General features: G+C 38.8%; 3 protein-coding genes and 1 pseudogene across 9 annotated transcripts in view; 1 reads left to right on the top strand and 3 right to left on the bottom strand.

Annotated features, from left to right (window-relative positions):
* Positions 1–13: 13 nt before the first annotated feature.
* On the bottom strand, positions 14–10,291 carry LOC148728043 (uncharacterized; annotated as a pseudogene). The gene is made up of 6 exons (XR_015988511.1): positions 9,957–10,291; positions 9,086–9,164; positions 8,401–8,784; positions 1,063–1,282; positions 538–881; positions 14–192 (listed from the first exon to the last, which is right to left on the bottom strand). The product of XR_015988511.1 is annotated as an uncharacterized LOC148728043 (transcript).
* On the bottom strand, positions 2,311–3,480 carry LOC148728044 (uncharacterized). Its single transcript, XM_088724539.1, has one exon. It carries the CDS (start codon positions 3,379–3,381, stop codon positions 2,311–2,313), a length of 1,071 nt encoding a protein of 356 aa, XP_088580665.1. The 5' UTR covers positions 3,382–3,480.
* On the top strand, positions 3,583–4,911 carry LOC148728045 (uncharacterized). Its single transcript, XM_088724540.1, has one exon. The coding sequence runs from the start codon at positions 3,653–3,655 to the stop codon at positions 4,292–4,294; it is 642 nt and encodes a 213-aa protein (XP_088580666.1). The 5' UTR covers positions 3,583–3,652; the 3' UTR covers positions 4,295–4,911.
* A 2,652-nt stretch (positions 10,292–12,943) lies between the features above and the next one.
* LOC111338919 (beta-1 adrenergic receptor) overlaps positions 12,944–21,109 on the bottom strand; it is a 25,373-nt gene continuing 17,207 nt past the window's right edge. For 5 of the 6 annotated variants that reach the window (XM_088724394.1, XM_088724397.1, XM_088724393.1 and 2 more), the window contains one exon: positions 12,944–16,186. In XM_088724394.1, coding sequence (XP_088580520.1) covers positions 14,901–16,127 — 1,227 coding nt within the window. In that variant the 5' untranslated portion in view covers positions 16,128–16,186 and the 3' untranslated portion in view covers positions 12,944–14,900. Of the gene's footprint in view, positions 16,187–17,863 lie in introns of all 6 variants that reach the window. The other variant, XM_022945833.2, reaches the window with a different exon arrangement.

A 21,109-nucleotide genomic window follows, 5' to 3' on the forward strand; every position in this document is an offset into this window, starting at 1 on the left:
AGCAAAGCTCATTTGTGTTTGGAGTTTAGGTGACCACGTGCATATCTCCATTTTGCGTGCGCATGTTGCGATAGCGAATGACAAGATAGACGGTAGCGCAAATGACAGCTACAGCCACAATACCGCATACTGCTCCAACAATTGCTACCGTCTGGAAAGACTGGCTGGTCTCCTCTTGGTCGTCAGATGCAACTGAAATGGAGCAAATTGATCTCAGATTAATGATTGAGTTAAACTATCAAAAGCGTAGGCAAGATTATGATATCAGAGATCATACCGTTCCCTTTTTTTATTTATTTTTTTTAATCAAGGCAGAGCAACTGAGAATATATGAAAAGGGACATGTCATAGCTTTTCTTGAGGTTTTCATCCAGCCTTAGAAATTTTCCGTTAGTCTTCATTACGCTGTATGATATTACATTATCTACCGAGGTTCTATAAGATGGCTGGTGTGGCCTCCATTTCTAGCTTGGTCAGTTACCATGGAAAACTGTTCTTGATAAACAGAAAATGTGGAAAGACCTGTCCCATATCTACCTTCATCTTTGTTCAGTTCTTCTTCCTCAAAAGTGAATGGACCGGAAACAACATGATAAAGCTGCGACTCATCCACCGAATCAGAAATTGAACGACGATGTCTACGCGAAAAATCGGTGGAAGGATCACCGACGCAAGATTCAGCATAGTCTGGACATTCACAAGCAGTAATGGCTTCATCTGCCAAGCAAACTCTGAAATCGCAGTGGATGTAAACAGTGTCTCCTGCGTTTGCTCCCAAGTACCGATACGTTTTGAGTGACAATGTTTTCGTCGTGCTGTTGGCGGCACAAGCGTATGATAATGTGTCGCCGAGATCTCAGCTGACATTATAGCTGCCACAACTATGAAAGAAATCGGATAAAAAAAAGATATTAGTAAACAATTTGAACATAATTCCGCTTACTTTCGAGGTAATATTTTCAATATGATAAAAATATTTAATGATTGTTGTTGTCATCGTTATTATCATTATTTTCTAGTCGGCTTGTTTAGCGAGCAAATCTATATCACAGATATTCTTACCCGTTGGCTATTAGAATAAATTTACCATCAGTAGCAGCTGCATCGCTGCTTTTTGATGAATAACAACTCACGGAGTACAGGTCAAGGTTTGGTGCGTTGCTTTGAGCTTTGACTTCAGCCTTGAAGAAAACGTCTACATTCAGATTAATAGGGTTGGGAACCGGTGTCTTATGTTCGGCGTCTGAATACCCCATGAGAGAAAATGTGAAAACTCCAGCCGCTAAAGTTGACAAAAAAAGAACAAAAACAGTGAGTAAGGATGAGTAAAAAAAAAAAAAGAGATAAAGACTTCATTAATAAAGAATTCTCTCGTTCTGACAAACGCAAGGCTATGTTGTTATCAAATTAAATGAAGTGAAGTCTAGATATTTATTCAATGAATAAAGGCTGATAGTTTCTAAAGAAACTGTTTGGGGCTGTGTCGGTGGGGGAAACGAAATAATTTGAATATATCAACAAAGTTGAAATGGTAAATTGGCCACCGTTACGATTATAAAAGCTGACGTTTCGAGCGTTAGCCCTTCGTCGGAGGGAATAAGGGAATTGTGGGTTGTATGTGCTTTTAAAGGCAGAAAAAGGAGCTACGTGTTTGGTGGGAACATGGAACCAAGAAAAACACGAATAAATTAGTGGAATGAAAAGCGTTCGTTGATACTTGTGGGATTTAGACTGCCGGTTTGAAAGATGAGCTCTTGTTCAAGAGTTTTCCGGCTTTCCGTGCTACCTAAGTGTAAGGAAAGACCGCAGATTGCCGTGTGTTGCTTAGAACGGTTAGGTAAATTAAAATGTCTAGCGACTGGTTTCGATGTGTCCTTGTCATTCCTCTCCACGTCGCGAAGGTGTTCTCGGAATCGGTCACCTAGTCTTCTACCTGTTTCGCCGATGTAAATCTTTTTGCAATAAGTGCAAGTTATGCAATAGATTACATTGGCGGAGGTGCACATGAAGTGATCGGTGATCTTAATGGATCGTTTGGGTCCCGATATTTTCTCAGTGTTGTGAATGAAAGGACACGTTTTGCATCGCGCACGAGCGCATTTAAAAGTGCCTGTTTGGTCATTTAAGAATAAACACTAGCGAGAAAAACACGCAACGTTTCGATGACTCCATGTCATCATTCTCAAGTGAGAAGAGAATAAAAATGAATAGTTAATTTATACCGTACGAAGGTGGCAAACGTAAAAAGTTTAAAATATTTAAAATATTTAAATAAATAATTGCGCGTGTTAAGTTCATAAATATAAACTATTAAATAAATAGTTTCGCGCGTATGGAATCCGATTGTTTGTTCAAAGAGGGCTTCATCTTCTTTATGAAAAGCATTTCATGAACTAAACAGTCCAGTTTCCCGGTGCACTTTTTAAGTACGTTGAAATGCTTGGTCAGGTCGCCGATGGTTTGTAGGCCGTGGTCGTTCTTTAGATGTTTGCCGATGGCCGAATTACGGTGCTCATTAATACGTTGATGTAAATGCCGGCTGGTGTACCCGACGTACTCTGCATCACACAGATCACATTTATAATTATATACAACGCATTGTTGGCTAACTATAGGAGGTTTAGGCTCACGTACTCTGAGATCTTCACAGATTTTGCGACTCTTGAACACGGGATGAAGGGTGTGATCGATTTTGTTGCTTAGATCTGATAATTGCCTTTTCACTGCGTCAGCTGACTTTTGATCTTTAAAAGGCAAAACCACTCGGTGAACAGCATTTTCGTTGACGGATAATTGAGCTTGCACTACAGGGTTTTCCGACCTAACTGAGGTGACAAAGTGAGAGATGGTGGAATTGATGAGGTGGTCGGGATACTTGAGGTTTGTAAACATCATCTTTAGATGATCACATTCAGATTGGAAGGACTCCCATGTGGACGACAGGCGGAATGCACGATTCAACATGGTCTTAAGTAGTGATTTCTTGTACCTTTTATCGACGTGGCTCTGGTGATGAAGCAATAGGCCTGTGTTTGTTGGTTTCCGATAAACACTAGTTTCTAGTTTACAGCCTTTCTTGAGCACTTCCATACCGACAAAAGGTAACTTGTTTCCAAATGCTAGCTCCATGGTGAAGTGTATGGACGGATGGCAGTTATTTGGCGTTGATAATAAATCTTCTGCCGCTGGTACACTTGTGACAATAGCAAACGTGTCATCCACGTACCTTCTGTAAAATTCAGGGAGCTTGTTGTCTTGATCTAGTTTCTCTTCGATAGAACAGAGAAATGCGTTTGCCATAAGTGGGCCCAATGGAGAACCCATGGCCACACCGTCGGTCTGCTCGTAAAGATTGCCATCAAATTGGAATAGTTGATTCATAGTTGCAACTTCTAGAAGTTGAACCAGTTCAGGCTTTGTAATGCTGAGGTCGTGTGTAGTATTAAACCAGTTGTCAGCGAACGCCTTCTCAGCGATGATTTCGATCAATGATACATCGACGTTCACACCTGTCAGCCTGCAGAGACCAAAAACGAGAGGCCGCCCAGTAAAGCATTACCACCCTCTATTGGAGGCTGACAACTGGTTTAATACTACACACGACCTCAGCATTACAAAGCCTGAACTGGTTCAACTTCTAGAAGTTGCAACTATGAATCAACTATTCCAATTTGATGGCAATCTTTACGAGCAGACCGACGGTGTGGCCATGGGTTCTCCATTGGGCCCACTTATGGCAAACGCATTTCTCTGTTCTATCGAAGAGAAACTAGATCAAGACAACAAGCTCCCTGAATTTTACAGAAGGTACGTGGATGACACGTTTGCTATTGTCACAAGTGTACCAGCGGCAGAAGATTTATTATCAACGCTAAATAACTGCCATCCGTCCATACACTGCACCATGGAGCTAGCATCTGGAAACAAGTTACCTTTTGTCGGTATGGAAGTGCTCAAGAAAGGCTGTAAACTAGAAACTAGTGTTTATCGGAAACCAACAAACACAGGCCTATTGCTTCATCACCAGAGCCACGTCGATAAAAGGTACAAGAAATCACTACTTAAGACCATGTTGAATCGTGCATTCCGCCTGTCGTCCACATGGGAGTCCTTCCAATCTGAATGTGATCATCTAAAGATGATGTTTACAAACCTCAAGTATCCCGACCACCTCATCAATTCCACCATCTCTCACTTTGTCACCTCAGTTAGGTCGGAAAACCCTGTAGTGCAAGCTCAATTATCCGTCAACGAAAATGCTGTTCACCGAGTGGTTTTGCCTTTTAAAGATTAAAAGTCAGCTGACGCAGTGAAAAGGCAATTATCAGATCTAAGCAACAAAATCGATCACACCCTTCATCCCGTGTTCAAGAGTCGCAAAATCTGTGAAGATCTCAGAGTACGTGAGCCTAAACCTCCTATAGTTAGCCAACAATGCGTTGTATATAATTATAAATGTGATCTGTGTGATGCAGAGTACGTCGGGTACACCAGCCGGCATTTACATCAACGTATTAATGAGCACCGTAATTCGGCCATCGGCAAACATCTAAAGAACGACCACGGCCTACAAACCATCGGCGACCTGACCAAGCATTTCAACGTACTTAAAAAGTGCACCGGGAAACTGGACTGTTTAGTTCATGAAATGCTTTTCATAAAGAAGATGAAGCCCTCTTTGAACAAACAATCGGATTCCATACGCGCGAAACTATTTATTTAATAGTTTACATTTATGAACTTAACACGCGCAATTATTTATTTAAATATTTTAAATATTTTAAACTTTTTACGTTTGCCACCTTCGTACGGTATAAATTAACTATTCATTTTTATTCTCTTCTCACTTGAGAATGATGACATGGAGTCATCGAAACGTTGTGTGTTTTTCTCGCTAGTGTTTATTCTTAAATGTCTAACAAAATCTAATGTTTGGTCATTAGTCTGAAAAGAACTTCTGACCAAAAAATTTCCTATGTTTTTGTCGCGTTTGAATGAAATGAGCGGAGGCTGCGAAAAGATAGTGCTTGTCTCTGGATCGTTTTGAAGTAATTTAAAGTTTTTCAGAATGATGGATTTAACTGAGTGGTTGTGAGGGTGAAACGTGAGAGTGAATGGACTGCGGTCGGAATCTTCCTTTTGTGACGTTTGTAGTGCTGAATGTCGATCAATAAGTTGGGCGCGGTGGTAACCCGTAAGAACGACAGAAACAGGGTAACCACGTTTATCGAAGAACTGGCACATTGACTCTGATTTGTGGTGGAAATCAGAGTCATTACTACATAAACGACGAAGTCTTAGAAACTGAGAAAAAGGAATGGAGTTCTTAACGTGAGATGGATGCGAAGACGAATATAACAAGTAATTATGCGAGTCTGTAGGTTTGTAATACACACTAGTGCATAAACCGTTGCCTTCAATTGAAAATTTGATGTCTAAAAAGGATAACGAATTGTCAGAAATTTCCCAGGTATATTTCAGAGCCGGGTGAAAGGAATTGACTGCGGTTATGAATTGAGTCAGCTCCTCTCTGGTAGAGGAGGTGGCGCCGATACAGTCGTCGATGTAGCGACCGTAGAGTTCAGGTTTGGAGCCGTTGTATTGGCTGAAAAATTGGTGTTCGACAAAACCTACAAAAAGATTGGCATAGCTAGGTCCCATTTTGGTGCCCATGGCTACACCATTAGTTTGTTTGAAAAAGTTGTCCCCGAATGAAAAACTATTGAGTGTGAGAACTAGTTCGGCTAAGCGTAGTAGTGTTTCAGATTTAGGTTCCTTAACAGTACGTTGATCAAAAAAATGTTTAAGGGCCAGAAGACCTTCGCCATTAGGAAAGACAGTGTAAAGAGACGTAATATCCATGGTGAAAAGAAGTTTGTTTTGGCCAAGAAAATTAAAGTCGCGAAAAATTTGAAGAGCATGTTGGCTGTCTTTAATATATGATGGTAAAGTTTTGACGATGGGAGCCATAATTTTGTCCAGATAGCTGGAGATAAGTTCGGTAGGGTAACTGCAAGCCGAGACAATGGGCCGACCCGGGTTGTTAGGTTTGTGAATTTTAGGTAAAAAGTAAATACAAGAAGTTCTAGGAGTGGTTATGATGAGATTTTTTGCTGTGGCCGGCAATTCTTGTTTAGTTATGAGTTGGTTGATCGTATTCTTGACGGCGTTTTGATTGCGGGCAGTGAGGTCTTTGTCGACCTTTTGATAAAAAGAGGTGTCAGAAAGTTGCCGCAAAGCTTCTTTTTGGTAGAGGTCGGTGCGCCACACAACGACGTCTGAGCCGCCCTTATCAGTATTGACACTATCTGCCAAACAAACTCTGAAATCGCAGTGGATGTAAATAATGTCTCCTGCTTCTGCACCAAAATACCGATAAGTTTTGAGTGAGAATGTTTCCGTGATGCTGTCGTCGGTACAGTTGTATGATAAGGTGTCATCGAGATCTTGGCTGACACCATCGCTGCCACAACTAGGCAAGAAATAATAATAAATGGTATAAGAAAATAATGTAAACGTAATTCGAGGTAATAAATCTTATTTAAAATGGAGAAGAGCCATGCAGGTAATTCCACAGCATCAGCTGTATATTGTATCCTGAATTGATACCAGACACACAACATGCAAGAAAAGTTTCCCACGAAAACTACAACGGTAGGTTTTAATTGGGGTTTTGGAAGGCTAAGGCTTACCATTTATTGGCAAGAAACTGAAAAAAACCTGAATGAAATTAATTATTAAAGGTGAGCTCTACTTCTTTTAGTACTAGCCAGTGTCACTCATTCATGGTTGATCAGTAGTTTGACCGAGTCTCACATAAACTAGTATGACTGTCTCAGACTATCAGGAGTCTGCACTGACGGCCATTTTTCACTTAGATTAAGAACCACTTGCACTGGGAGTGATAACGATACAATATCAGACAGTTCAAGACAAATAGAGGATATTTCATGGCCGCGCGGGGATACGAAATTTATCTTCGAGTGCTGTAAGTATCCTTCACGAGTGTGCGAAGTGAACGAGTGAGAGATACTTTGAGCACGAGAAGATAAAAATTCGTATCCCCAAGCGGCCATGTAATTTTCTGTCTATCTTATAGATACTAATGAAATTTCCACATAAAACACAGTTTTTTTATTCATTTTCGAAACAGCAAAATAGTGCAATTAAAGTGGTCATCTATCGCAAAATGCTTGTCATAACAATGTTATGAAACTCGGATATAAAGTTATAAAGAAGAAATAAAGACAACAACACTTGTAATTTCTGTTCCGAAAAGTCAAAATTCTAATGAAGAAGAGGAAAATTCTATAGTAATAAAAGTAACCATGTTAGTAACCATGGCGACAATATTATCCTCACACGTAAAAGATAAAAACTAGTATCTTCACTGCGCGCGACGAAGTTACGATTTTTTAGTAAAAGGTAAAATCCTGATACTTCATCAGTATCTTATATAATAATAGTATCTGGTCTTCCTCTAAAATGTTTTAAAACTAATTATAATTGTTATTGCCATTGTTATTATCTTTATTATATTTTAGTCGTGTTTGGTGGGCAAATTGATATCACAGAGATTCTTACCCGTTGGTTATTAGAGTGAATTTGCCATCAGTAGAATCTAAATTACTGCTTTTTGATGAATAACAACTCACGGGGTACAGGTCAGGTCAAGGTTTGGTGCGCTGCCTTGAGTTGTAACTTCAGCTTTGAAGAAAATCTCTACATTCAGAGCAAGAGAGCTGTTGGTAACCGCCGTTTTGTATTCGGCGTCTGAATACGCGTTGAGAGAAAATGTGAAAACTCCGTCCGCTGAAAGTTGACAAAGAAAGAACAAAAATAGCTAGTAAGGATGAGTAAAAAAAAAACAAAAAAGAGATTAAGACTTTATTAATAAAGGAATTTGTTCTGACAAACGCAAGGCTATACTGTTATAAAATCAAATGAAGTGAAGTCGAGATATTTATTTAAAGCTAATAGCTCTCAAATTAGAACTCAAGTCCTCCCGTAGCAGTCACAGATTATTGACAATGACGAAAACAAAACTATTTTGAAATCCAGATCATTACAAGGTAGTTGATGATAACAACTGTCTTTGAACCAGCATGCATTAGCGGCAGTTCGGTAGCGTAAAGGATGAAAGGTAACACTTTCTACATTACAAAACGAAGTACTCCGTCACGTTTTTGTTATGACAAATTAAAATCAAATCAACCATATCTTGATATAAAGATTATTTGTCCCTTTTTTTTTTTTTCCATCGGCCACTTAAGGATGGCTAGCCGATACTTTCGTTGGCAAAGCGGGTTTGATATGGAGGAATCTCCACTGTGCAGAAATTCAAACTAAGATTACCTAACATAGATAAAACATGCTGTTTTCTTGATCAGAGCCACATACCTGTATCGTTATCCGCTCGGTTCTTGATCGGCACAAAACTCGCTGAAGCCCTTCCTGCATTATCGTAGGAACACGAGACGTAGTACAGGTGGTCGTAAGCGCGTAACTGGCTTGTGTTTGGATCAGTAAAAGTTTTTACAGCGCTTATTCGGAGTATGTAAGTTAGGTGTGAAGTATTTTGGTTTGACTCTAAAGTGCAGTTGGGGAGGGGGAGATTTTCATAAGTAACTGTTTCAGCACCAACATCAATTGTTGGCTCACACTCTGCATAGCCTGTCTTTGTGGCCCACTCTGCTTCGTTCCATTGTGCTGCATCATCCACGTTTGAGATCGATATATTCACAGTGTGATCAGAGTTACAAGTCCCGTTGGCCTGCGGCCCACCTAAGTGAGAGTTACTGGAGTGAGAGTAGAAAAAAATTAACTCCAGTTCTTTCATTTATGATAGGTAATAACACATTCTATTTAGTTGAAGTTGTAATTAAAGAGAGGGACTGTGTAATGATAAAATGTTAACGATTCCAAATTAAATCGGTGAAGAAATCACAGATTTCAATTCTTTTATTTCGTAATTGCTATTCGTAGTGCTTCGACACAATTGTCAATTTATGAAACCTACGAAAAAGGAAAAGTGGTCATCATAATTTTGGAATCAAGAGTAATACAGACGAAATTATTGTATTACCTTTCGTTTGTCGTAAAACAAGCATAAATGCCGCCAAAATAATTGCCCTCTTCATGTTGATAATTAGTTTCTCTTGGATCTGCGGCAACGAATAAATAGATAAATAAATAGATAACAACAAACAGAGAAAATAAAGAGCAAATAGAGATTACGTTATTGAAAAAGGATAAGCGGTGGTGAAAGGGATGATCGTGGAGCAGACTGAGAAAAAAGCAAGAGGAAAAGCTGTGAGAAGAAAAGAAAATAGAAGAAACATCAATGACAAAACAGAGACACATCCTTGAAGATAAAATTGAAAAAAAGAAGTAGAAGATGCATGGAGAACAGCGTCGGCAACGAAAAAACAAAGCAAATTGGAATTTATTCAACGTTCCAAAAGAGTGGCACGGTGTTAAACTTAAGTGAAAAAATGTAATAAATTAAAGGCCGTCTTCTTTTTTTCGGGGAAGAAATGTTCTTTCATAACTTCACGAACTGCCATGGCGTTTATTTGGTTTTATCAGCTAAGCTGATAACGCAAGTTGGCAACCTTAAAGATTTTCTAAGCTGACGTTTCGAGCGTTAGCCGTTTTTCAGAGCCTTTCGTCTTCGCTCTGACGAAGGGCTAACGTTCGAAATATCTTGGGTCACACCTGGATAAACTGACAAAGACAACGAGCGAAGTCGACATCAAGCATAAGAATATTACTCAACCAAGAAAATATCAGATGATATTCTCTTGCGTTGACACAATTTCATCACTTAAACCTACGACTCCATCCGCGTTTAATTGAAGAGCTCTCCATTTTTGTTGAAAAGCATTTCTCTAATTTAGCTTTATCCCAAAAGATAAAGGAGGAGAAAAAATTGAAACGAAAATTTTCAAACCTACCAAAAGTCTCTTGCTCTATCAAATAAAGAAATTCGGCGATGGAAACTGAATTTTAAAACAATGACGCGACACTTGGTTATGCCCTTTGCAAATAAAAGAGAAAAAGCAACGAAACCCGTTGACAGAACTCGTGAAAAATACGTACTTCAATCGTGCTGCTGCCTCTCCAGAGTCTGATGGCGAACTGATAGAAGTTATTCTGTACCGAGCTATTGAGGCTATTGATGTCAAACAAAAAGCCGGCAAGGCGGAATTAGGGTTAAGAATGGGACGATTATAAAATCAAAAGGACAACTGAAGCATTAATTAAATTCATTGTACAGCATTTTGACCTACTAGAGATCCTTAGCCTCTTAGAACTGAACTTCTTAAGCTTGTGGATTGGACTAGTGAGTGGCAGATATATTTTCATTCCATGAAAACATAGTTCCACCGAAGAGCTAACACTGAAAGTTCAGCTTTGAAATTCTTTATGGTGACCAATTTACATTATCAACCAGTTGATAAAACCAAATTATTTCGTCATACCCTCCACCTAGCTATACAACGGCACATTTTCTTTAGAAACGCACCCCTCTTATTCATAAAGACAAAGGTTATTAGCAGTCGTTTCGTAACCACAGTCGTTTCGTACTCAGAATGTTATATATAACACTTGCCTTGGGCTAGGCCAGGCAATCATTTAGTATTTTGAATTAATGTATATGCAGTGGTTCAGGTACGAACCGACTCAAACTGGTTTCGAAACGACAGGAAACGAAACGACCGTGGGTACGAAACTACTACATTATCAACTCAGTTGATAAAACCAAACTATTTTGTTGAAACCCCACCGATGCAGCAGCACAGTTTCTATAGAAACTAACCTCGTTTAATCACGTGCACAAACTGAGGTTATCAGTCGTTTCGTAACCACGGCCGTTTCGTACCCAGAATACTATGCATCACACTTACCTTGCGCTAAGCACGCCAATAATCGAGTATTTTGAACGAATGTATATGCAGTGGTTCGGGTTCATGTATGACCTGTAGCTCGGGTACGAATCGACGCAAACTGGGTACTAGGCTATGAGAAGTCCTCCTTTTCGGCGAAGTCAGTAGCGCGAGTCAAAAAAAATCAGTGAAAAAAATTGCTGTTATCACGCCAGGGGGAGCTTTTGAAGTGACGTTGATGCACTGCAGTAGGTGTCATGGAGCTCCTGCAGTGCATCGGTGTATTTGTTTTTTTGGCTCGTGCGATGGACTGCTCGTAGTCTAGTAGTTTCGTACCGGCGGTCGTTTCGTCTCCTAGCTCCTGTCGTTTCATTTCGAGCGCCTCACTCATGGAGCTCCTGCGGTGCATCGACGTCACTTCAATAGTTCCCCGTGGCGCGTTAACAGCACTTGTTTTCCACTGACTCGCGCGCAACGGACTTCGCCGAAAAGGAGGGACTACCTGTAATAGACGAAACTACTGGGTAGTTACACAAAGAAGATTTGAAATTAAAATACTACTTGAAAAGAGAGTCACGGGGTTAATCCTGTGTAAAAAAAAAAATTTAAACATAGAACAATCATCAAAAATTAAATCGGTAAAACGTTGAAGGATAAAAAATAACTAAATACTTAGTTCAAACTAACAGAGTGCTTGATTGCAGCTAGCACTTTGTTTGCTTTATCCTCAATCATGAATTGAATAATTGTTCACGTTTATCAAAGGGTTCCTTACGGCGTATTTTTTAAATGTTTTACAAGGATTTTCAGCCCTTGGGAATGCGGTAGTTTTATTCGTGTAAAATCACGATCGTTCTTTTTACGTGTGTTCATGATATCGCTAATCAGCTGCTGACATGTCGCTCGCCTTTCACGCCAATGTCGTTAATAAAGTCTATTTTTCTTGTAAGTAAAGGCCTATGGTGAGCTGCGCACACCCGCGAGATATCTTGGTCGAACGCTCGAAGAGAAATTTCACATCTATGCGCGCCCATGTACTTTTCTCTGTTTGGTAATTAACTTAGGTATCGCGTGCCGGTAAGTAATGTGCATGGCTGCACCGTTATCTGCATGAAAACGTAAATGAAAAAAGGGGACAAGTTTGTGAAGAAACAGTGGTAGTGCGTCAGTTGATGAAACCAAGTTGTCTTTGTTTGTATGGATGTAGCAATTCTACTTCATGAATATTGTACTTATGTATAGTACTATGTATATGTGCGCATGCATGTATGACCTAAAAGGAAGTCAACGGGGCCGTTAACCATTAAGTAGTCGTGTGGCGTAAAATTGATCAAATTTAACCGTTATTCTGATGAAATTTTGTGGGCCGAGGCCAGGAACGTGTTCGATAATTGAGTCAGTTTGCTAGACATAACGTCTCGTAGTCACGTTCGACGCACTAAAAACTACTATAAAACGAATACAAGAATTGTAAAAACGTGTAAAATGGTATATAAAAAGTCACTTGTAACAATGTAGCGGAATTCCAAATCGATTTCGATCAATTACGATCCTCATCAGTAGTACTCCGCCATGTTTAAAATACTCATAATGAGTACTCATTATGAGTATTTTAAACATGGCGGAGTACTACTGATGAGGATCGTAATTGATCGAAATCGATTTGGAATTCCGCTACATTGTTACAAGTGACTTTTTATATACCATTTTACACGTTTTTACAATTCTTGTATTCGTTTTATAGTAGTTTTTAGTGCGTCGAACGTGACTACGAGACGTTATGTCTAGCAAACTGACTCAATAACCGTTATTCGTAAACTGAAAACTTAACCTAAAAAATATTCTTACCTGTCTGCGATCTATCATTTTGAAAGTGTCTGGTCTATCGCATTATTTTTCATCATCTCCACTGCGGCATCCCTGCTACTCTATCTATTTCTTAAGACCTGGCCTTTGCTAGAATCAGTAAGAAGAGTTATAGAACAAAAGCATTCTCTCCATTCTTCTCCAAAGAAATCTGAAATCTGGGCCACTGAACACCCTACACCGATTGGTTAAATTAATCTTTTCATTTAATTTTTAAAAAGAAATACCAGACAGCAATTGAACAACATTGTTTCAGCTTAAGTGTATAATAACTAATAACCTTATTCTATATATATTTTCAATTTGCACTTGTTCCAGAAATAGTCCGAATAAACGTACCTGGTGTCCATTTCTAAGGGCCGAGGAACAAAATCCCTCATTGATCTTTGCCGGTTTTCGTGTCAAATATTTTTTCGCAGTCGTTTTCTAATAGAGATTGTACAGATCCGTGGGCAAAAAAAATGGATACTAGTACATTTATGCCGACTTATATGTTGACAAGCATGCTATATCACTCAGATATACTTTAATTTTACTTCTGAGTGGATTTTGAAAGATATTTTAGCCTTGAACCGAAACTACTGCGCCAAACGGTCAAATGTCTACGGATATGCTAACGTTGTAACGACTAGTTGACGTGCTTACAGCCAGGCTTTCAAAACCATGCTGTCTTATACGAGCTACAAACAACCACAGAAGCCAGGGAAAGCCAGTAAGTCACGGTATTTTAAAAGCAAATAACCCTCTAGGTAAAGCTCAAAACAGAATGGTAAATCAACAGGAAAATTGTTCTTGAATAAGCATTGTGTTCGAAAAGTCTCGAATTTTCCTTTCCCCTATGTTTGTTTCCTTTTATAGATTTGTATGAACGTTTCAATTTTCTTTAACTTATTTCGCGAGACAGCGGTTGTTTATGTTTTCCTTGGAAATTTGGGCGGGAAATTGGCACGCGGCCTGCCAGAATTGATTCCCATGCGCATGCCCGACGTTTGACCGTAGTGTTCTTTCTTATCTGCTAAGGCTCTTTCTCTGACATTAATAATATATTAACTATATTTGACAATAGCTTTCTCTTCTAAGCAGCAACCTTAAATGGATTGCTGCGTACGTCGTATTATCTAGCTTGGCTCCCGAGAGCTACTGTCACGACTAAAACCGCGAAGTGTTCAAAACACCTTCAGGTGGTAAAAAAAAAAAAAAGATTCTCGAGGCTCATTTGAAGTCTTAACACGTGGTTTAAGTTAGACTTTGTGTTACTAGCCCTGTTTGAGTTCCATGGGCAACAAAAATCATCCATTGAGGCACGAAATGTTCTTGATGAGTGAAAAAATGAGCAAGTCACAGGAAAAAGTTTTGTGACGAGATTTTGATGTTAACATTAAATGTCATTAAAGATAGTCTCACTTCACTTGCTCCTTATCTACTTCATTTTCCCCTCAAGATTTAGCTATGAAATCAGCTCTTAGAGAGCAGTTTTTTATTGCGTGTGGAAATTAATCCGAAATTGCCTTTGTTAAGCTTTACTCTGCTTTCTGATTGGCCGAGAAAACTTGCGCCACTCTCTTAACCAATAAAATTTAAAACTACTGAGAACCAATCGTGCGTCTTGTCCACTCAGGTTTTTCCGCGCCTCGGGCAGTTTGCTTGTTTTCTCATTGGCTTCTGGTGATTTTCTCATCTCTTCTGACGAGATATGTTCAGAAATGCATGCAATAACGAAAATGGCGAAAAATTCGTCAAAATCGTCAGATCCACCAAGCTGATTTCGCTTTAACGATTTGTCTAAAATTCGTCTAAATCGTCAATTTCGCTTTGACAATTTTGACTAAAATTCGCCAAAATCGTAAAAGTCATGTACATTCACTCATTCACTCGCCATTTTCGTTTCTATGGGCATTTCTGGACAAAAGTGATTCTGACTGGCCGCATTGCGTTTGTTTTTATTTTACGATAGTCGATCGAAAAGCGCGCTCTATCGTGAATGCAAATCGTCATAGACTCCAAGTATTCTCCTCTGAGTTTTATACATTTCCCAGAAAAATAATTCGAAGAATTTGAAGATATATATTAATATTAGAACCTTAAGACTGTTCTTGGCACTTGTATATGATATGATGTAGTGCAAGTATAAAAAGAAGTATAATGTCAGTCACCCAGGACAGCCAAGGTGGAAGTGTTAGGCATCATCGGCGAGGATGCCCGTTCTACATCGAGCTGGATGGGAACAAAAAAAGGACCATTGCGAAATGAGCTATCACTAGGGATGGGATCATCAACCCTTTTGTTCTCAGATGATAATCTCCCTCCAGGGCTATTTCTTCGTCCGGAAGAGCTTGTGTCGTTGTTAAGATTATTTCTCGTTCTTCCCCGTGATGGAGACGGATCACTGTTTCGTCTGCTATGGGCCACGGCAGAAGCATGAGCTCGAATATTTCTGTGTGGGACGCCACGACAGCCAAAACAAGTCAGCAACAATCTTTTAAAGGTTTTCCTCATCTCGCCATTGCGGTAAGCATACACCATCGGGTTTACCATACTATTGGAGTAATGCATCCACTTCACGAACCGAATAAGCCTCAGAATTTCAGGAAAAGGTGGCAGTAAATGATGCCAGAACTCTGCAAACAGGTTCACGACGCAAAATGGCAACCACGCGATTATAAAAAGTCCGGTGATGACCGCGATGGTGGCAGCAATTTTGGCTTCAGTTTGTGCGCTGTTTCCTCCGTGTCCTATGGGATGGACCCTAGCTCGGGAGGTCCCCTTAGCCGCCTGGAAAATGATGGCATACATAGTCACTATGATAAGTGCTGGGACAGCAAAGCACGCTATAAAGAGAATGATGCTGTAAGGTTTCTGCCACTTGCTCATCTGAACGGGAAACAGTCCTGCCATGATAAAAGCGAAGCTCCACGCAGCCATGATCATCCCGTAGTAAATCCACATGGAATAAGCTCGGTGGTTTATCGGCCGAGTTATCGCCAAATATCGTTCCATACTGATCGCAGTAAGCTGCAGCACTGAGGCACAACCAGTGAAAATGTCCACCGTTGAATAAAATGTAAGTAGGTCTTTATCTATCACGCATGTTATCAACTGTTGGCAAGACGAGATGTAAATCCACAACGGAATCGATATCAGCCCAACCAAGAGGTCTGATACGGCTAAGCCGACCAGGAAGGTGTTATTTATGGTGCGAAGCCTTCTATTAAACCTGAACGCTGCGACGACAAGAACGTTTCCCAGTATTATAAACAGCGACAGAAAAGCGTAGAGGATCGTTGATGCGATGTTTTCAGCATCTTCGTTCGGCAAAGTCGGAAGAGCTTGCGGGGGAGGATTTTGACTTGCTGGGGCTGAGTTTTCGTTCATGTCAGCCACTTGTTCCGCTGTTTCCTCAATCTCGATTTCTTCTCTTTATTTGTTTTGACCTGTAAGACAACAAAAGCAAATAACAGAATGCCCCGTGTCATATGAGAATATTGATTTTAAACCGACTTTTGGCAAGGGAAAATACTCATTCTCCAGAGAATTCTTCATAATAAACTAGTTAACACCTAAATCTGTTTAATAATGACATTTTTGATGGAATAGTGGTCGTTATAATACTCAATTAAAGAATTCTTAAGCGGATTTTCTTGAATAAAAAGACAAGATTAGCTTCGAGGTGAGCGTCATATTCATAACTAAACTTTGCAACGTGAAGATATTTTAAGCAACTTATGAATCCGTCGAGTTCAAGTGGTTTTCAAAATTATTATTCACGCACAATGAACGATTGACAAAGCGTGCAGAGTTAATCCAAACACAATGAAAAATTCTTTGGAAGACAAAGCCTCAGTTGCCAGGCAACGGAAACCTTGAAAAGTAAAAGATAATATTTACCTTTTGATTTGGCAAATTGCATGTAAAAACTCCGTTGTGATATTGTATAAATTGTTGAAATTGTTGGTAGAGCCAAATAGAATTATGTTTTTGAGTCACGTCCAGTGTTTGTTGACCTCTCTTTCTCCCGAAACTGAGAAGATTTTTCATCCACGAAAACCCAGGTTCTTAACTGACTCTTTTAATTTGAAGAGCTTTTGCGGCTCGCAAATCAATTTATTGTGCTCTGTTTAAAATCCAGTAGAATAGGAGCAGCGGTTTGCCTGAGGCTGGCAGCGCTAAATACTGAGAAACATGCACAAAAACCGCGAGATAACTGGCCTTTTTCAGTCCATTCACAGAATTTCAATAAAGTGAGCTAAGTGGCTTTTTTCAGTCATCAACAAAACATTGGAGTCCTCTTGAGCGTTAAAGCGCAGTACAAAACACACTTCCTCAATGCATGTAAAGACACCCCAAAAGCGAATATGAGGATGTCGACAGTTCTTTTCTCTTTCAAGTCAATTTTTCTTGTTTTGTTTACAGAAGTAGCACAGTTAATGCTTTTCTTTTCATTGTAAAGCCATTAAAACTGATTTCAGTGTTGGCCGAATAAGAATGCGTGATTTTGTGTTCAGGTGTCAAATGACTTTTGTGTCGTCAGTACCTTTCAGCTGAAGTGATAACCTAAGGAAATAATGCATCAGTCTTCCACTTCATTGTGGCGCATTAATTAAATCTCTTCTTGCTAAGTGCGTCAAAACAAATCTCACTTTAAAATTTGTCTTGGAGGAACATTTCAAAAACCCTCACAAGCAACAATAAGACAAAACCTATGATCATTTCTCCTCCGTTTTTCATTTTTTTTTTTTTTTTTTTTTTTGCATGTCCTGCAATCTCACCCACGAACTCAGGTTTACTAAATCTGAAAGTGAATGTAAAGTTGTACAGCTCACGTAAAGCGATCGTTTCGATTATTACGAGTAGGCTGAGCCAAGAGATAATCTTTTAGTTCTAAACGGAAAATATAGCATATATTTATATATGTCTAAAAAAGGCTTTTTTTTTTTAAATGAATTGTCTATGGTATGGTTTCTTTACATCTTTTCGCTACCTGTTGTTCTTGGCGCGTGACGTTATTCTTTGGCCGCGTTAAGTTCGGTGTGCTTCTTACTTTAAACTACAAACGTTATTTGCATGATGGCTCTTGTGTAGTTTACCCTTTTTTTCGGCTCTTGACTCACCCTTTTGTATGCGTTAAAAGACAAATCAAACCAACTTTGCCTAGGATTGCTGCAGCAGCTGCTGTAACTGCGATTGAAAACAAATTTTTCTGAGGAACGTCTGTTTTGCCACTGCGTGGGAAACGAAGAGAAAGATTGGAAAATTCTAACTTCGATTTCACCGGCAGTAAAATCCTTTTCAGGAAGCTGTGCTGTCAAAATAAGAAAACATTTTTTTTGGTAATTTAGAATGAATTAGCCCAATTAATACGCTCTTGGCGACATTTTTCCATAAAAGCAAAGTAATTTTAGTAAAACGTCGGATGTAAGAACCTTATCTGATGCGAGGATTCATAAACACATTTTCTAAAAAAAATCATGGATTTTCATAAAAGTCATTACTTATGATTTATATAAACTCGTAAAGAAAAATAGCGGCTATTTTCACGTCTTGTTGAGATGTATCCATGTTAATTAATAATTAACAGCTTCAGAGTGGAAATTGCTTTTAATAAATGAATTACAAATTAATTAGCGAGCACGGAAACATCACCTGAAAGACAGGCATTCAAATATGTATTTAATTTTTTCTTTTGGTTAATGATATCCCAAGCATGGTCCCTGGCGGGTAGCCAGGCCATCTCTAAAGCCGACGTTTTTATTACTGTTTTGTTTTCGTTTATTCAGTCCATCTTTTATGTTGTTTTATTTTTCCAGAAATTTAGAATACGTCGGCGCGTTTCCGTTAAGGAGGACCAAAAATTTGAAAAAGGGAGGGGCACATACCTACCCTGAATCAACCCAAATAAAACTAGCCCCTCCCCCCCTCCTGGAACAAACCTTGGAGCTGCAACAGTGATTCAAATAAAGTTCAAGCCCGTGATGACGACGAACAGTCTATGCAAATTAAGCAGTGCGCGCTGCAACACTTATAATACAGTTAAAACCCGCGTGTAAGAATTTAGTAATTAAGAACCTTTTTGGCAGAAATTTTGGATTTTAATACCCAAAAATATAAGAACCTGTTTTACCCAGCAAAACCTGCATGGTTCTTATATGAAGAATCATTCTGGATAATGAAACAATGTTGTAGCAAAATATGTCTGTAATAATAAATATAATATAAATATATAATATATAATATAAATAAATATAATAAAAATAAATGTTTTCTATACATTTGATACTTCTATAAAACATGTCACAATACAGTTTCCCAACTGTATTTATGGCTCCCAGGCATTTATTATAATTAATTATTTCATTTCATAATTATTTAATAGCATTTTCGTTAAAGATATTTTAAGAACCTATTAAGAACCTGTTTTGCCTAAGTTGTCGGTAAATACCCCAAAACATAAGAACCTATTTTGCCAGACACGAAAAAAACTAGGTTCTTACACGTGGGCTTTTACTGTATTTACAAAGCGAGTATGCTTTAATTATCTTGGCAGTTGGTTAAAAAAAACTCAGTGTAGCAACCGATGACCTCTAAGAGGCGAAATTATCCTCATGGGTTGGTTAATGTAGTATTAAAAAATGGTACATTCCACTTATCACACTCATTTTATAATTATGCGGAATTGGTAATGGAACACGAGTTTGCAAAGATCCGCGTCCGACCTTATCACGAAAGTGATCATCGTAATTTTGAAAGATATACAGCAACATCAATACGGAAACATAGAGAGATAACAAACTAATCGATACTAGTGACGTGACTGAAAACACGAGAAGGACGCATGCAAGCCATCACGATAGGCGCGTGCTCAGTTCAACGGGTCGAACAAGGAAACACCGCATGTGATAACCACGTAAAAAACATTTAATTGCAACTTAGGATTAGTCACCCTTGGTAAATCTCTAAAAAAGAAAGCGTTCTTAAAGTTGGATACCTCTCTTTGTCCCTTAGCCTATATGCAGATGGCATCCACGAAAATTATCATCAGTGTTGTTCATGAAGCAATTATTGTTGATTTTGTTGTTGTTGTTGAAGTGGGGGCTCTTCGTTAGTTAGTTACCGGGACAATTGAATCAGCCGAGGCGTTCAGAGTGGGAAATATAGTCAGACAGCTTTTCAGTATTTCCTTTGAATAGTTAAGCTAAAATCTCCTCTATGCAACGAAAAACATACAGTAATAACACAATGCCTCTAATGAATTATGAAATCAAATTGGAGAGAATTTTTCTTAGGGCAATGCAAGAAAATAAGAGGATAAAAAAAGCTTATTAATTAACTTGCCTGGATCAAAATTGCGGTTTCTGCTTGGTGAACTCCTTAATACTATGTTCTATGCGGGTTTTAAGCTCTTAAAATTTGCGTCAAACAGACGGAACGATAAAATATTCTTGATTAATAGTGTCGTATTTGAAGGTTTCATTTTTCTTTAGCAAGTTGCTTCGAGCATCAAGCACTTTGTTTGACCAAGGGAGAATGACTACTTTAAAAAAAACTGATTGAAGGTTTTATTTCTTAGCAACAACTGAAATCGTTAAAAACTTACCAGTCACCGGTACAAGAATAAATTTTCACTTCATAGGATGAATTTGTTAGTATCTTTGGAGTCGGGTGTTTTTCACTTAAATCATTTATTCAAGTTGCTTTTTTAACTATTAAGATTTGCCATAACTGTTTAAAAGAAAAAACTGATTCTCTTTTATAAAGCTGTTGACAAACTCGTGACAATCATAAGCACGGCACATTTACTTCCGTGACCCCTCGAGAACCTGAGAAATAATACGTGCAACTTTAATTTAGGTTATCCTTCTCGGAACCATTATTCTAGAAGTTTGGATAGCCGCCTACCTTAGTGAACGCGATTAACACCTATAAGCAAGGACACACCTCAGGCTTATCCCTTGAAATATTTATACTCACTAAGAAAAATAGGAAATTAGATTAGGAAGAAATATCTAACCTCGCGTTAAGATAGTCGGTTTTAGACTTCTTCAAGTACAAGCGCGGGAGTCAATTGAAGTTTTACATGAAAATATCAACCCTGGGGCTGTGGTGAAAGATTGTCCTTTTGATCGATGAGAAAGTTGACAATTGCTTTGAAATTTAAAATAGGAATGACGCCTTATAACTTTACAATTCAAATTTGGAGCTTTGTCGGAGTCTTCAAAATTATCTGAGCTCCACAATTCTGTCGATCAAACTGTTCATAATTTTTGGGAATACAATGAAGTTTAGGAGCGTTTACAAAAAGAACGGAATAAAAAGGAAAAAAATGTCGTGCCCTTTGATCGAAATTCGTATGAAACCTG

The sequence above is a fragment of the Stylophora pistillata genome, chromosome 6 (assembly GCF_964205215.1).
Source record: "Stylophora pistillata chromosome 6, jaStyPist1.2, whole genome shotgun sequence".
In the NCBI taxonomy this organism is placed as follows: Eukaryota; Metazoa; Cnidaria; class Anthozoa; order Scleractinia; family Pocilloporidae; genus Stylophora; species Stylophora pistillata.

Bases quoted from the DNA above. Each gene is read 5' to 3' on its own strand.
- LOC148728044 (XM_088724539.1), bottom strand. From the start codon at position 3,381: ATGAATCAACTATTCCAATTTGATGGCAATCTTTACGAGCAGACCGAC.
- LOC148728045 (XM_088724540.1), top strand. From the start codon at position 3,653: ATGAATCAACTATTCCAATTTGATGGCAATCTTTACGAGCAGACCGAC.